Source organism: Odocoileus virginianus, chromosome 11 (assembly GCF_023699985.2).
Source record: "Odocoileus virginianus isolate 20LAN1187 ecotype Illinois chromosome 11, Ovbor_1.2, whole genome shotgun sequence".
NCBI classification, from domain to species: Eukaryota; Metazoa; Chordata; class Mammalia; order Artiodactyla; family Cervidae; genus Odocoileus; species Odocoileus virginianus.
This window is the reverse complement of record NC_069684.1, coordinates 46,596,717-46,613,187: the sequence shown is the minus strand read 5'-3', so window position 1 is coordinate 46,613,187 and position 16,471 is coordinate 46,596,717. Positions and strand designations below refer to the sequence as shown.

At 42.4% G+C, this 16,471-nt stretch overlaps 1 protein-coding gene across 5 annotated transcripts in view; it reads right to left on the bottom strand.

Moving 5' to 3' along the window:
• EFCAB2 (EF-hand calcium binding domain 2) overlaps positions 1 to 1,067 on the bottom strand; it is a 130,842-nt gene extending 129,775 nt beyond the window's left edge. For 4 of the 5 annotated variants that reach the window (XR_002318161.2, XR_002318162.2, XM_070474404.1 and 1 more), the window contains exon 1: positions 943 to 1,067. Coding sequence is in view for 2 of the 5 variants with exons in the window: in XM_070474404.1 (XP_070330505.1) it covers positions 943 to 973 (31 nt within the window). In the remaining 3 variants the exon portion in view is untranslated. The remainder of the gene's footprint in view (positions 1 to 942) is intronic. The other variant, XM_070474405.1, reaches the window with a different exon arrangement.
• Positions 1,068 to 16,471: the final 15,404 nt, after the last annotated feature.

Sequence of the window (16,471 nt, the reverse complement as noted above, 5' to 3'; positions counted from 1 at the left end):
CAGACTTATTTTTCAGCAACTAACGGAGGATGGTTAAAAAAAAAAAAAGCATCAATCTTTTAATCAAACTGCTGAATTAAAACAACGTAATAATCTTACAAATAAACATGGATAAGCGGGTTTTCTTTCCGCTAATCATGAAAACCTATCAACGCCTCCCACCCGGCGACCGGAGGCCCAGTCCCGCCTCTGCCGCCGCGATCGCGCTGGGCCGTCTGGTGCCGCCGCAGAGACCAGGCCTGCGCACCGAGCTCTACGCGTTCCCTCTGGAGTCTGCTCTTTCATCTTTATTAAACTTTTTTGTGTTTTGTCTTGTTTTTCGCTTAAGACAAGACACCAGGCGGGTGGCGCGCACACTTCGGATCCTGGAGGCGCGGAAGCAGCCGCGGTGACCTCGAGGTCGTCCTCCCACGTCCCCTCTACGAAGGCAAAATGGTGGCCGCAAACGCCAGCCGTCTGGGCCGGGCGGGGTTTCAGCGCAGCCGGGGAGGAGCACGGCAGACGCCCACAGCCTGATCTGTCCTCTCCCAGGCCGCCCCGGGAGCCCAGAGGCTGAGTAGCTGCCGGCGTGGCGCCTGCGGCGACGAGAGCCCAAGCTCAGGCTTGGAGGCGGTGTCCTCGAGACCGTGAACAAGGACGCCATTATAGGGCTCCAGGCCGGCGCCTCAGCCGCAACCCGAGCTGGAAGCGAGGCTCGGGGCTCCGAAGGCGGGACGATGGGGGTAGGGGGGCGGGATGAAGACCGGGGAGGCGGGGCGAGGGAGGCTGGAACCGGGGAGGGGGCCTCCGCTACAGGGCGGGCGGCGAGGCCTGGCTGGGTCAGCCTTCTCCCTGAGGGTGGGGATCCAGAGGTAGGGGGTCCCACTCTGTCCGAAGCTCCCCGGTACCAACCGCCCGGGGTCGCGGCGGGCGGCGAGGGCTGCGCTCCGCCGTGCCTCTTACCTGTGCCGTCCCTGTCTCTGTCGTCCGCCATCTTGTTGCGGCGCCGTCGCCGGGGAGAGGCCTGTCGCTAAGCTAGGTCGCGGCGTCCTGACCCCCTCCAGCCCCGCGGCGAGTCGGCCCTGGAGGATGGGAGGCTCCGAATCCCGAGGAAGGAGACCCTGGGGCGGGGGTGGGGGGAAGGAACGCTCCGAGCGCGCGCGCCCCCCGCTCCAGCCGGATCCCTGTGGCGCTCGGAAGCCCGGATCCGCGCCCGCGACCCTTTTAGCCGCGTCTGTGGCTTCAGCCTATTCTGCCCAGTATCGAGCCCTGAACCCTGATTTTTCTAGTATAGAGGAAGTATTTAATAATGAAGTTCGGAACCCCTCCTTTCCCATGTTTCTGATCCATTTGGGGACACACTGCTCTCCTCGTCCCCTCCATAGGGACGCTAGGATGAGGCGTTGCTCGACTTTTTTTTTTTTTTTTTTAACTGCAGATTTTAAAACACAGCTGGAGAGCTGGTGCAGAGCTTGACTCCGGAGGGGTGACAGAAGCAACCCGCAGGGCCGCCGCCTCCCCTTCCCATCCGATCCTGCCCCACCTCCGGCCCGCGTTTTCGCCAGTCCAGTGCTCGCAGCCGGCTCCCAGAGACCGGGACTGCACGGCGGGCGAGCGCTGCAGCTGGGACGGAAAACTGGGCTGGCGGGGAGGAAACCAGAGGGCCATTATTAGAGTGTTAACTGGTGGAGCTGAATCGCTGTTGAAAAACATGTTGTAAAATCGGCGCAAACATTGCGTCGTCAAGGCTGCGATTTCTCATACAAAATAGAGGTTCTCATAGCAACAAAGACGTGCCTGTATTGTGCCCACTGTTACGTACATGAAGATGTTCCTGCTTGTGAAATTCGACAAGATGTCCAGCTAAAATTACCGAGGGAAAGTTTTACATCTCGCTTTTCTGAAATTTGGAAGCTGTAACGTGTTAAATGTATGTCTGATTTTAAGGACAAATTCACTAGGATATTTTCTTTTAAAAATAGTTTTTAAATAATATGCCTAATGGTGTGGTTCGAGCGAATATATATATTTTTAAAACTAGTTTTAGATGGTTTTTTAGTCCATGTGCGTACTAAGCGGTTTCAGTAGTTTGACCGTTTGCGACCCCCATGGACCTTAGCCCTCCAGGCTCCTCTGTCTTCGAGATTCTCCAGGCAAGAATACTGGGGTGGGTTGCCATTTCCTTCTCCAGGGGATCTTCCTGCCCCAGGGATCCAACCCTGGGTCCCACGTTGAAGACAGATCCTTTACTGTCTGAGCCAGGAGGGAAGCCCCTTTAATGCATGTGTATATTAATTTAAATGACTTAATTTTATGTAAAGACCATTTATAAACTTAACTGTAAATATTAAGAGGCCTTCAAAATATAAGGTATTTAATGATTTGATTAGCTGAGTTTTTATATGTTTATTCTGGTTCTATAATCCCTCAGTAAATCCTAAAGAAAACTAATATTCTGTATTAAAATAAGTATTTTTTCTGTAGAAGATATTCCTGTGGTGCTCCAATCAGCATTCTCTTTGAAAGTGACTACAATTGAATCCTCACAAAATGGCTCAGAAGATAGATATTTATATAAAATGAATATAATCATGAACAATAATTTCTTAATGCCAAAAAGTAGAGTAATTATTAGCACAGACTTCCCTGGTGGCTCAGTGGTAAAGAATCCACCTGCCAATGCAGGAGATGTGGATTCAATCCCTGGGTTGGAAAGATCCCCTGGAGAAGGAAATGGCAACCCACTCCAGTATTCTTGCCTCGGCAATCCCTTGGACAGAGGAACCTGGTGGGCTACAGTTCAGTGGATTCACTAGAGTTAGTTGTGACTTAATGACTGAACACCAACACATGATTAGCACTCATGTATATTTAAATGTCATGATCATTATGGTCTGGTTATTTGTTTTTTCAAGACCCTCTTTTCATGTAGGTGATGAAGGCCTTTGAAATAAATGTGGGAAACCCCAGCTTTAGTCTTCACGCTCACTACTCGCTTTACCTTTTCCTGTGCTGCTTTCAGTTTCCTTTTTCTGGAATGCCTTTCTCTCCTCTAACATTCTCTCTTAACATTCACCCTCCCACACACATTTGTTCCCTCCCTGTTGTCAGTGACCTCCTTGAAGGTCATGTGCTCCCTAAAGCTTTCGGTGTCAACCCCTTCTTCTGAGGTGTTGACCCTCACAAGGACTTCCCTGTAGCTCAAACGGTAAAGAAACTGCCTGCAGTGCAGGAGACCAGGGTTCGATCCCTGGGTTGGGAGGTTCCTCTGGAGAAGCCAATGGCAATCCACTCCAGTATTCTTGCCTGGAGAATTCTCCTGGAATTGGAGAATTCCATGGACAGAGAAGCTTGGAGGGCTACAGTCTATGAGGTCACAAAGAGTCAGACTTGACTGAGCAACTAACAAACACACACACACACACAGACCTTCACGTTGATTTACAGTGATTCTACTTGTTTCCACCTACCAAACTGTAAGCTCTTGAGGACAGGAATTGTTTCATTTGTCCATATATCTCCATTGCCTGGAACAACTTTTCAATGTTTATGTCTAAAAGAACGTGCATTTCTAGGGCTTTCCTGGTGGTCCAGTGGTTGAGCGTCCACCTCCCAATGCAGGGGACGTAGATTCGATCCCTGGTCCAGAAAGATTTCACCTGACATGGGGCAAGTAGTTGTGTATGCCACAACGGTAGAGCCAGTGCTCCACAGCTAGAGAGTAGCTCCCGCTCACTGCAACTAGAGAAAACCCACATGCAACAGCAAAGACCTAGCACAGCTGAAAATAAATAAAGGTATTTAAAATATAAAATGTGTGAACTCTATCAAACTTGTAAAAATAATGTGCATTTTTAAAATTAGGACAGAATTTAGTCTTCTCAATGACATTGATGGGAAAAGCTTTTTATTTTTTAGATTATTTCAAGCCACATTGACCTCTAATTCTCAACTCCTACAGCATACTTAAGATAACACTCTAAATTTGGATGAGTAGAAAATATTTATGTTAGTTAACCCCTCTGCCCAATTAGATTTGAAGATGGATCCTAATATATACATCTTTTGTATCCCTACAGTACCTATCCCAATTTGGGACACATACTGGGAGCTTAATATGTACTTTTCAGTTGACTAGTTAGACATAAAAGTCTGTTATTATTCTGGAAAACTTTCCACAAAATGAAAAAAAAGGTTATCCGAGTGACAAAAGCCCACTATGCCAATGAGTGGGGCCAGAGGGATATGTATAGATTATGTCTTTTTGTGTGACTGAATTTATAGTGTGACAAATTTGTTCACAGGCATGAGTTCTGTGCCTATGAGGGACTTGGAAAATGTTTCTTCTGAATACAATTGATTCAGTTACCTAAGATGTGGTTAAAGTGAAAGGTTAGTGGTATGAATAATGCAAAATGATAGTAAAAAAATCTTTACAGCACTGTTACTCTCCTAGGATGGGGATCATTGACATCCCCTTGGACTAGGAATAATTTTTTTTAAACCAAATTTTCCTTAGCCATTGCCCTGTACTGAAATGATTCTAGGCAAGGCATGTAATCTCTTTAAAACCTAGTTAACTTAGAAAAATGGAGATAGCAACATCCAAGCTCCTCGTCTTAGAGTTTTCATGAGACTCAAATAGATGTAACTGAAAGCTTTGAATATTTTAGAGAACTTGTAAAGAATCCCCACTTTCATAAAGGAAGAAGTACTTAGGGGATCAAACCCCAAGTACTTCTCTCCCAAGATTCAGCTTCCACTTGGAGAGTTTGCTTTTCCAGGTCTTCAACAGGAGGCTGACTCCACGTCTTACACAGATGACAGAGTTTCATGTTAAGTTTGTGGCCCCTTCCTCATTTCCCACCTTGGATTTTTAATTCTTATCAAGCATGAGTGGCTTTAAGGATATCTAGATTCTTTGGGCTATAGGCCCAGGACAATGAGAGGGAGGTTATTACTTCTCAGATCTAATTCCAGTTTTCTAATTGAAGATATGTCTTTCATCCTTCTCTGGATGATTAGCATCAAGAATGTCCAGCCCTTCGAGAAAGACACTGCTCCTAACCTACCCCTCTGTGATCTCAAAAGGAAACATCAGAATACGATAGAATAAGGGTACAGTTTTCTTACAGTTAAAATAATAAAAACAACTCTAAATACTTTGTATATATTGTCTCTCTTAATCCTTCTGAGGCTGACAGTATCTCCGTTTCACAGATGAAAGAACTACGTGTTCACATTAATGGCCTGTATAAGGTCTCACAGCTAGTTGGTGAGAGCTGGCAAGGAGTCTAGTTCTGATTCCAGAGCCACTGTACTTCTCTATAAATGTAAGATACCATTGTTATATTCTATTTAGTAACCTGAATATTTAGAGAAGAATGTTAAGGGCAAAAATTCTAGACAGAATTAGTCACTTTCCTCACCCTTTTTTTTTTTTTAACTGCTTCAAAACATCAACCAAAGCAACTGGCAGAGACCCTTGGGGACTTGAAAGGAACCAGATAATGGCATGCATGGTGTCCTTGTCTGGACAAAAAATTAAACTTAAGGCCTAGCTTTTGGGTGGCAGGAGAGGAGGTGAAACCCACTGTTCTACCACGCCCCAGTGGTCTGCTCACCTTCTTTTCTTTCCTTCCCATCTTCCGGCAGATTGAGGTTTCAGGCCTCTTGGTAATGAGGGAGAATTGTGTTAAATCCTTGGCTCTGGACAAGAGCATTTTCAGTGCCAGAGTTCCTTCAGGCTTTTCAAGGAGACCCAGGGCAGGAAGCTGGAACTGCAGGACTTGTGGGCAACTTGAAAGTAAATCTTACATGAAACCACAACTCTTAAAGCGTTTGGAAAAATAACGGTTCCTGGCGTTGCTTCTCTCAAAAGTACATGGTTCTTTCTGTTTTCCTTAAGAACGCACATTGACACAACAAGTTACTGTTTAATTCATTGCTTAAGCATTTCCTGTTCTAAGCACTTTTCAGGGACACTCATTGCTAAGCAACTTTTGGTGAGTCTCTGGTTCTTTATTCACTGAAAATCAGACCTGAAAGGGGCCGGGTGGTAACTGACCCAGAGACTCAAAAAATGTTCATGATCTTTGATATAACCTCTTTCCTCTTAACTGTGAAAATAGAGGGAAAGTGTAGAATTATATAGGTGATTAACTTTGGAATAATGGTTTTTAGTTCCAGCTTCAAAAATAGATCTTTGAATTTAACTTTCATTTTTAATCGTGTTTAGTTTAGGAGACAGAACTGTATGGAAGAGTTAAGCCTTAGGAGGTAAATGGACCCAGGATTGAACCTCAGTCCACTGCTCATTAGCTATATGAGTTTAGACATTATTTCTCCTCTGTAACCTTGGTTTCCACATCTCAGGTCTTTGTTGTTGTTCAGTCACTAAGTTGTGTCCAGTTCTTTGCGACCCCATGGACTGTAGCCCGCCGGGCCTCCCTGTCCTTCACCATCTCCCGGAGTTTGCTCAAACTCATGTTCATTGAGTTGATGATGCCATCCAACCATCTCATCCTCTGTCATCCCCTTCTCCTCCTGCCTTCAATCTTTCCCAGTATTAGGGTCTTTTTCCAATGAGTCAGCTCTTCGAACCAGATGGCCAAAATATTGGAGCTTCAACTTCAGCATCAGTCCTTCCAATGAATATTCATTCAGAGTTGATTTCCTTTAGGATTAACTGGTTTGATCTCCTTGCTTTCCAAGGGACTCTCAAGAGTCTTCTTCGGCACCACAATTCATGGAGCTAAGGAGATGATTGACCAATTGGGACATGGAGGCCACCTCTGCTTCTCCCTTGACTTCTGGCCTGATTTAATTTCTTTAGACTATGGCCATGCATATCTCTTCTGAAACTAGGGCCAATAGTGGTAGTATTTGGAGCACTTCCTATGTTTTAGGAACTATGCCCAATATTTTACACTATCACAGTAACTCTATAAGAAGGATACTGATATAGTTCCCTTTTAAAGATAGAAAAGAAAAAAAAAAAAAAAAAACAGAGTTAAGATCCCAAAATTGCTTCTCTGAGAGGAAAAGTGGCTTTGCTGCTGCTGAGCCCCAAAGCCTTTCCTGAGATGCTCCCTCAGAATCTTATTCTGAATTTTCCATTTCCTACCCGTATCAGTCCCCTCGGACATGACTGCTCTCCTGTCCAGCCAACGCAGTGAAGAGATTGTGAAGGGGGCTGGCGCATCCCGATCTCCACCTTCCCTGCCACCCTGGATACAAACATGCAGGCTAAGAGTTTCACTACTGACATATGGAGAAAGAGATAGGATAATAAAGTTGGCAAATGGGGATGTTATCAATGTCCTGGAAACTTAGAAAAATTTTGCAGACCTGGTTCCTGATTCATAAAGCTCTTGATGCTCTCTGAAATGATTAGAACGTGTCCCATTCCCTTACTGCCACTACCGTAGTTAATTTTCCTTCCTAGAGCTTATACAGATTAATGATAGTCCATGTAGCTCTTAAAGGACATAAATAAGTAAAATTTTAAAACTCTAGTTGATAGTTTTATATCGACACAGGATTTTTTTTTTTATTATTGGATTATAGTTGATTTACAATGCTGTGTTCGTTTGGGGTAATATAGCAAGGTGGTTCGGTTATACATGTACATATATTCATTCTTTTTTCAGATTCTTTTCTCTTGTAGATAATCACAGAATATTGATTAGTGTTCCCTGTGCTATACAGTAGGTCCTTGTTACCTTTTTTTTTTCTGATTATCTATCTTATATGTAGTACTGTGTGTATATTAATCCCAAGCTCCTGATTTATCCCTCCCCACCATATTTCCCCTTTGTAACCATAAGTTTGTTTTCGATGTCTATAAGTCTGTTTCTATTTTATAAATAAGTTTGAACCATTTTTTAAAAAATAGATTCCACATATGAATATCATATGATATTTGTCTCTTTTTTTCCCGTTTGGTTGCTCTGGGTCTTTGCGGCTGCACTCGGGCTTTCTCTAGCTGTGGAGAGTGGGGGCTACTCTCCAGTCGCGGTGCATGGGCTTCTCCTGCTGCAAGGCACAGGCTTTAGGCAAACCACGTACTTCAGTAGTTGTGGTCCACTGGCCTAGCTGCTTCTCAGCTTGTGGGATCTTCCCAAACCAGGGATCGAACCCATGTCCCCTGTATTGGCAGGCAGACTCTTATATTGCACCACCAGGGAAGTCCTGGTATTTGTCTTTGAGAGACATATGGATTTTTAAGTTTCAGATACTGAAAAGTAAATTTGTGCTATCATTTTGTATTATAGATAATTCCAGTACTGTTTGCATCTTTAGAACTGAGCAGAAAATGACTCAACTCTGTGCCTCATCTTGACTTTTTAGGCCTGGCCTATGATTATGGTTGTTTACACGTAATAAAATGCCTGTGAGTAGCAAGCAGTTGGGACTACACACTCCCATGCATTGGAAGCTAACTCCTTGATAAAGTTCCACATTACCTAGTAACTGCCCTAGAACTGCCACTGCAACGCCAAGAGGGAACATCACTAACAAAATGATACTAACATAAACAGATTTTGCTGGGGTTTTCTTTATCATTTTTCTTTTTCTTTTTCTTTTTTTGAAGTTAACTATATTTTCAAGAAGGTAAGGGAAGGTGTGAGATTGGGAGTGAATAGTGGTGACAGGAAAGAGAGGTCAAGAAGTTATTTTTAGGAAGGCTTGGAGGGGAAGAGCAAGTCAGTTATACACCGGGCGTGGGGGCAGGGTGACTAAGCCAAGGGAAAGCTGGTTAACTGGGGAAGGGTTCACCTAGTTCTCCAGTCCCTCTTGTTTCTTCCTACATGTTCACAATTCTTCCTCACCAAATAGTATAAGAACAGCAGCTGCAAACTCCCGGGTAGGAGGCGTGATCACGTTCATTTTAGCCTCTCTCTCCAGTCTTGGAGAAGGAAGTTTCCCTCAGTTATCAGAAAATATTTATGAATATTTTATGTCCTGGATGCAGCACAGCCTGTTAGGCTCAACAGGGAGTACACAAATATGATAGCTGATAGCTGCTTTCCATTTGCTGAAATACTTTTAAAGCTGGTAGTTTTACCATTTATGTAGTTATTTTTTGGCTGAGCCACACAGCATGCAGGATCTTATTGCCCCCTACAGGGACTGAACCTGTGCCCTCTACTGTGGAACAGCAGAGTCTTAACTACTGGACTGCCAGGGAAGACCTTAGAGCTGGCAGTTTTAAATCGGCAGTCTTTTGAGACGTCCCTGGTTGTCCAGTGGTTAGGACTTTATGCTTTCACTGGTGGGGCCTGGATTCAGTCCCTGACCAGAGATCTAATATCCCATAAGCTGTGTGGCCTGACCAAAATACTAAATAAATAAACTAGCAATTTGGGGGGGGGAGGGGTGGGTTTTTTGTCATCTAATCATTTTGTCCTGAAGTTTACTAAATTACTGGTCCACAAAACTGAAATTCCCACCCACCAAAACTACCCTCTCCTTCATATGATGGATAGTGTATACCAGGCCCTTCCCACAGTCTGTGTACCCAACAACAGCTTGTATCTACAGTAGTGATCAATTATTAGTTATCCAGAACACCACAGAAATGTGTCATTGGATTGAACTAATACTCTTTTCTCCAGAAGATAAGTGGTTGCAAATTTAACTACTTTGACTAAGTCTGTTCACTAGGTTGGGTTTCCCAGGTGGCTCAGTGGTAAAGAATTTGCCTGCCAGTGCACGAGATGCAAGAGGCAAGGGTTCAATCCCTGCATTGTAAAGATCCGCTGGAGTAGGAAATGGCAACCCACTCCAGTATTCTTGCCTGGAAAATTTCAGAGGACAGAAGAGCCTGGTGGGTTATAGTCCATGGGGGTCCAAAGAGTTGGACAGGACTGAGCAACTGAACACACATATACATTCACTGGATTTTTTTTTTTAAGGTTGTGCCACAGAGCATGCAGAATTTTAGTTCCCCAACCAGGGATCGAACCTATGCTCCCTGCCTTGGAACCTTGGAGTCTCAATCACTGGAGCACCAGGGAAATCGTTCTCTAGACTGTTTTATTTCAGTGCCTGGAGTGGGTCCCAAGGCCTTTGACTTCGTAGACCTTTAAGTGGGATATTAAATAGAAGTTTACTAACCGTGGCTTATATTGGGCTTCCCAGGTGGGCTAGTGGTAAAGAACCCACCTGACAAATTCCCTGGGTCGGGAAGATCCCCTGGAGGGAGGGCATGGCAACCCAGTCCAGTATTCCTTGGCTACCTGATGTGAAGAGCTGACTCACTAGAAAAGATCCTGATGCTGGGAAAGATTGAAGGCAGGAGGAGAAGGAGCCGACAGAGGACAAGATCGTTGGATGGCATCATCGACCCAATGGACATGAGTTTGAGCAAACTCCAAGAGTTTGTAAAAGACAGGGAAGGACAGGCAGTCCATGGGGTCACAAAGAGTTGGACATGCCTGAGCAACTGAACAATAGTATTCTTGCCTGGGGAATACCATGGACAGAGGAGCCTGGTGGGCTACAGTCCATAGGGTCGCCGAGTCAGATACGACTGAAGTGACTTAGCACGCATGCACACACATGGCTTATGTCTCATAGAGGAGTGTATATTGTAATAAAAAAACCATGTTTTTCATGGAAAAAAATATACAACTAAGAATGTAATAAATATTTTAAAAATTGATGTCCACAAACATAAAGCCCTTTCTAGATGGTCTTAAATAACTATGCCTATACAAAAATGGAAGTCTTCCCTGTAACTCAAACAGTAAAGATTCAGGGTTTGATCCTTGGGTCGGGAAGATCCTCTGGAGAAGGGAAGGGCAATCTGCTCCAGTATTCTTACCTGGAGAATCCCCTGGACAGAGGAGTCTGTCAGGCTACAGTCCAAGGGATCGCAAAGAGTCGGACACGACTAAGAGACTAACACTACTACTATTACTACTATATAAAAATAAGGGTTAAAGTATATCTTCTTTTTAATGGCCTTCTCTTTTTTTTTAATTTTTTTTTTTTTATTGAAGGATAAATGCTTTACAGAATTTTGTTGTTTTCTGTCAAACCTCAACATGAATCAGCCATAGGTATACATATATCCCCTCCCTTTTAAACCTCCCTCCCATGGCCTTCTTTTTAAAATGTGAGTAATACAAGTGCCCAACAAATTCTGTTCTTTCTTTACACTGGGTATTTTTTTTTAAATAATCATTTTAAGAAGGAACAGCATAATGTAATGGCCAGGCCCAAGAATTTTGAATTTTATTTCTATTTTTGCTCTAGTGTTATTTAGGAATATCTACTGCTGGAATTTCTGTGGAATATTTATTAGACTTCTATGCCTCCATTTCTCTAAAATGGTATAGCACTTTATGTGTGTGTGTGACCAGGGCTTTTTTTTTTTTTTTTTTTTGGTGACCTGGTATAGCACTTTTACCACTTAGGTTTTGGAATTTTAGGATGAGAATTATGATCTCTTCCATTAAGTATCACTTACCTAATAAAAGCACGAATAGAATTTGAGGATCAAACGTGTTAAATAGGATTACTGTCTTCTCTTGACAATGTGAAAGGCAAATTTCGTAACCAATCCAGGGTGCCTACACCTATGTGCCACCCAAATCTATTGTACTCACATCTCTGTATTGAGCTATCCTGGCAATGAATGCTTCAACATACCCCATAGCAAAACACTACTATTAAGATGAATGAGAAAGATATCAGCTAGAAATAAAAGCAGTTTTAAACAACTGGCCTCAATACCATTCTTTGTTTTTATCAATAGGCTTTATATTTTAGAGCAGTTTTAGTTTTACAGGAATATTAAGCAAAAAGCCAAGTTCCCATATACCTCTTTTTAAGCTCACTCTACACACACTTTCCTCTATTATTAAAATCCTGTATTAATATATTTTATTGTATTTAAATAATTGAAGATGACTATTGCTTGGTAATTAAGAAAATAAGTACTCTAGTGAGCTTAAGCAATTGGACCTACTGGCTACTGACAGAATTTCTTTGGCACCATTTACACACAGGCTAAAGTTATTTTATTTGGTAGGAATTCCCATATTTAAAAAGCTACCCAGTTAGGTTGGGGCACAATTTGCCACCAAACATGATCAAGGAAACACTAACTTGTATCATGAAACTGTATACTGAGGTTCTGCCCCTAACTTCCCTTGGCTGGTGGCTTTGGCTGGGTCTCTTTACCTGTGTGAATTAATTTTTTAATCCCTTGTTCCCAAGGGCTCAAATATGTGTGTGTATTTTTTTTAAACTAAGTTCTGTTTCTACTTTAATAGTGTACTAAAAGTCTAGTACCTCAGATCTACGATTTCACAAATATCATTGTTTAAGACAAATTGGTTTTAAAATTAGTCGATTTATGTGAAATTAAGGAAAATGTTAAGTATCTAATTACACAAGTAACCGGCATGTGACAAAAATCAGAAGTAAAGGGCATGGAGTTCTCAGTGGTCCAGTGGTTAGGACTCTGTTTTTACTGCCAAGGACCCAAGGAACTAAGATTCCACAAGCCATCCAGTGCAGTCAAAATAAATAAATAACTGAATAAGTTTTGGGAAACACTGGATTAATTAATGTACTAATTCACTTGAGAAATCGTTTCAAGTGGCGCTGTGTCCCACAATTCTTTTTTGTAATCTGTACTCTATAATTTGGCTCAACTAAAGAACCTTAGAATTTACAGGAGGAAGACAATACCATAAGAAATGTATTGTATTAGAGAAATGCCCAGAGGTTAGGCAGCACAGAGCAGAGCGATTAAATCTAATTCCAAAATAACTTCACTGTTTCTGGAAATTAGACAAAATCTGCTGGGCCAATTTATGAATAAAAGAAAGGGTTGATTAAACCTGCCTTTAAGTTTTTCAGGCTGTAACAGTTTCCTTACATTATATGGCTTGTAGCTTGACAAATTATCCCGAACTTATCCTAGTATTTAAGTGAATTCATAGCTCTTTCTCAAGTAAAATGTCATGACTCTATCATTAGGCAACCCCATTCTGCGTGGCACCGAGTAAGTGAGTGAGTGAGTCACTCAGTCATGTCCAACTCTTTGCGACCCAATGGACTGTAGCCCCCCGGCTCCTCGGTCCATGGGATTTTCCAGGCATGAATACTGGAGTGGGTTGCCATTTCCTTCTCCAGGCACCAAGTGAACCGGCTCCTAATTGGGAGGAGAAGGAGACATGTGACTCTCATTTTTGCATAAGGCTTCCTCTGTCATCTCAAGTATCCAAGGCATGTGACTCTTTAATACACGTGTGGAACGTATAAGGCCAAAATGAGTAATGCACCTTATTCTTCTCCGAAAGCCATGTATCTTTGCCAAAGCAAAAGTGAAAGTGTTAGTCGCTCATTCGTGTCCTACACTTTGCAACCCCATGGACTGTAGCCCACCAGACTCCTTTATCCAGGGAATTCTCCAGGCAAGAATGTTGGAATGGGTTGCCATTCCCTGCTCCAGGGGATCTTCCCGACCCAGGGTTCGAACCCGGGTTTCCAGCACTGCAGGCAGATTCTTTACTGTCTGAGCCACCAGGTAAGTCATCTCTGCCCAAAGCCTGAAATAAAAACCTGTTAAGCAAAAATTGAAAAAAGCTAATTAAAAATAAACCATGATCCCATTCTGGTAAAGATACACTTACAGTATCAATCATTTGAAATTCTTTCATCCATCCATTTTTCTGGTTTTTCCGTGCCCTAATCATGTAGGTTAGAAGGAAAAGATCTTGGATGAGGTCTCAGTTCCCAACCATAAGTTAGAATATAGCACTCTTTTGGAGAGTGGACAAAAGGTGCCTCACTTTAATAATTAAGTCCGTGTGTACAAAGTTGCCATTGAAAATATCTGCTATCCCAGGCAATGTCCTGTAGTCAAACGTTCATTTAATAACCTTCTATTTAAGTCTGGATAATTTTCGTTGATGAATGTTTATTGTTTCTTTGCCAGAAAGCAAAATCTATCTTTTTTTCCCCTTGTGCTGTGCTTAGTCGCTTCAGTTGTGTCTGATTCTTTGAGACTCCATGGACCACAGCCCATCAGGCTCCTCTCCCCATGGGATTCTCCCAGCAAGAATACTGGAGTGGGTTGTCGTTTCCTCCTCAAGGGGATCTTCCCAGCCAGGGATCGAACCCACATCTCCTATGTCTCCTGCACTGCAGGCAGAGTCTTTACCACTGGGCCTCCAGGGAGCCCTTGATTATAGGAATCCACTTTCCTCAGGTACTTAGCAGTATCTATCACCTCTGTTACTATATTTAGAATTGCTGGGTGCTAGGCCCATAGCTAGCATATAGGACCTTAACACTCACAATGATCCTATAAGTTATATACTATGATTATTCCTATATGATGTTTTAGAAAACTGCGGCCCAGAGAAGTGAGATTCTGTGTCTTTTGACCAAACTGAGACACGAACTCAGGTAGCCTGACCCCAAAACCTGTGCTGTTAATCACTGTCTATGTTTTTGTCCCTAATTTTCCTATTTTGCATCATGTTTTACAAATAAACCTCTTTCAGACTTTTTTCCAAAGGAGAAAGGTTAATGTTCCTAAATTTGTAAATCAATTTTATAGTGAGTTCTTCTGAGTTTTTTTTTTTTAATCCTTTATATTGTTACTCCAAAAATGCATTCCCCAAATGTATCTGTTTCAGTGTTTGTATTCTTACAGAAAGATTTGCTTGATGTGATCTGCCATTACTTCAAGTTATAATACATAGCTAACATCTAATATATAACTTATGCTATAATACATAATACCCATCTGTCATTCTCTTCTTGATGTTCATGGAATAAAATTAGATGATTTAAAGACACACATTTCAGGGCTTCTTCCCTAAATAATCATGCCTACAACTGGCGCACCCTAGCAACTAACTGTGTGCTCCAGACAACATTTTAAAAGTAGGGCGCTAAAGGAGGCCCTCAGCTTCATCCCATCTCCTGAAAGCCACTGTGGTCCTGGGGAATGAGTCCTGGGCACAGTGACAAGAGTTTTTATCTGGCATACCAGCTCTCAGGGTTTCAGATGACAGAATGTTAACCCAACTTTCTAAGTCTGCCACTGTAAGTCTACTGGCACAGAGGGAACGGTTATGAATGTAGCTTCTGTCCCCCATCCTTGCTAGTTATATACCAGCCTAGCCATGTGTGCATCTGCACCCCTAACATTTTAAACATTAACTGTCCTCTTTCCTTCACCTAAAGATTTTAAGAAAATGCATTTTACGGTAGCTTATCTAATAGTAGGCCAGTCACACAGTCGTGTCTGACTCTTTGCAACCCCATGGACTGTAGCCCGTTAGGCTCCTCTGTCCATGGCATTTTCCAGATAAGAATACTGGAATGGGTTGCCATTTCCCACTCCAGGTGATCTTCCTGACCCAGGGATCAAACAACGTCTCCTGCACTGACAGGCAGACTCTTCACCCCTGAACCATCTGGGAAGCCCTGTAGTATATTTGTTATGTGCGAATAAGTACTGAAGCCTCAAAATTAATAGGTTTGTAAATAATGTTATTGCAAACAAGTGACATCAGAATATATTATCTTTGGGGTTTCCCTTGCCTACAGTGGTTAGGATGCCATGCTTCCATTGCAGGTGGCATGGGTTCAATCCCTAGTCAGGGAACTAAGATCCCATAAGCAGCACAGTGCAGCCAAAAAATAGAAGAATTTTTTTTAAAGAATATATCATCTTAGTTTATTTATTTGCATATGTAGATATGTACATGTCTGTATGTATTTTCTGCTGTAGAGAAGGGATGTACTGAACCTAAATGGAGGATAGATACTTTCGTACAAATGCATAATCAGTTTATGTATGTTCTTTTTTTTGTTGCAACCTCTGTCACTGCTTTCCATGACTTGGTATCTTAGATTGAATTTCTGCTCTTTCTATGTTTAGAAACTATTTTTATCTTGGCCAACTGACTTACCATAGAGCCATGTGAGTGTTGTTATTTTTAAATATATAATAGTCATCCCTAGAACCCATTTAAAGCCCTCAGAAGACCACTGTGTGCCTGTCCCACTCCACTACACATGTTCCAGGATGTAAGATTAGGGTTTTTTTTTTAATAAACATTTACTGAGTTCCTACTGTATACCAGGCAACAGGCTGTGTGCTTTCATGTTTTTTCATTTTCTAACAACAACACAAAATCCTGTACTGCTAACAACTTCTTGCCTTACAAGCATATGGTACCTCTCCATGTCATTATAAAGCTGTGCTAAATGAAATGAGCATGGGTATTAATGCCAGTTAGTCCTGAGTTCAAATCTTATTTTTGCCAGTTATTATCTACATGAACTTGGAGCAAATTACCTAAGTTCTTTGAGCCAAAACTTCTTCATTTGCAAAATGAGAATAATACTTCCTTGCTGAGTTGTTGTGAAGAAATACTGGGTTGGTGTAGGATACTAGGCCCCTTGGACTTTCCTGGAGGCTCAGCAGTAAAGAATCTACCTACAATGCAGG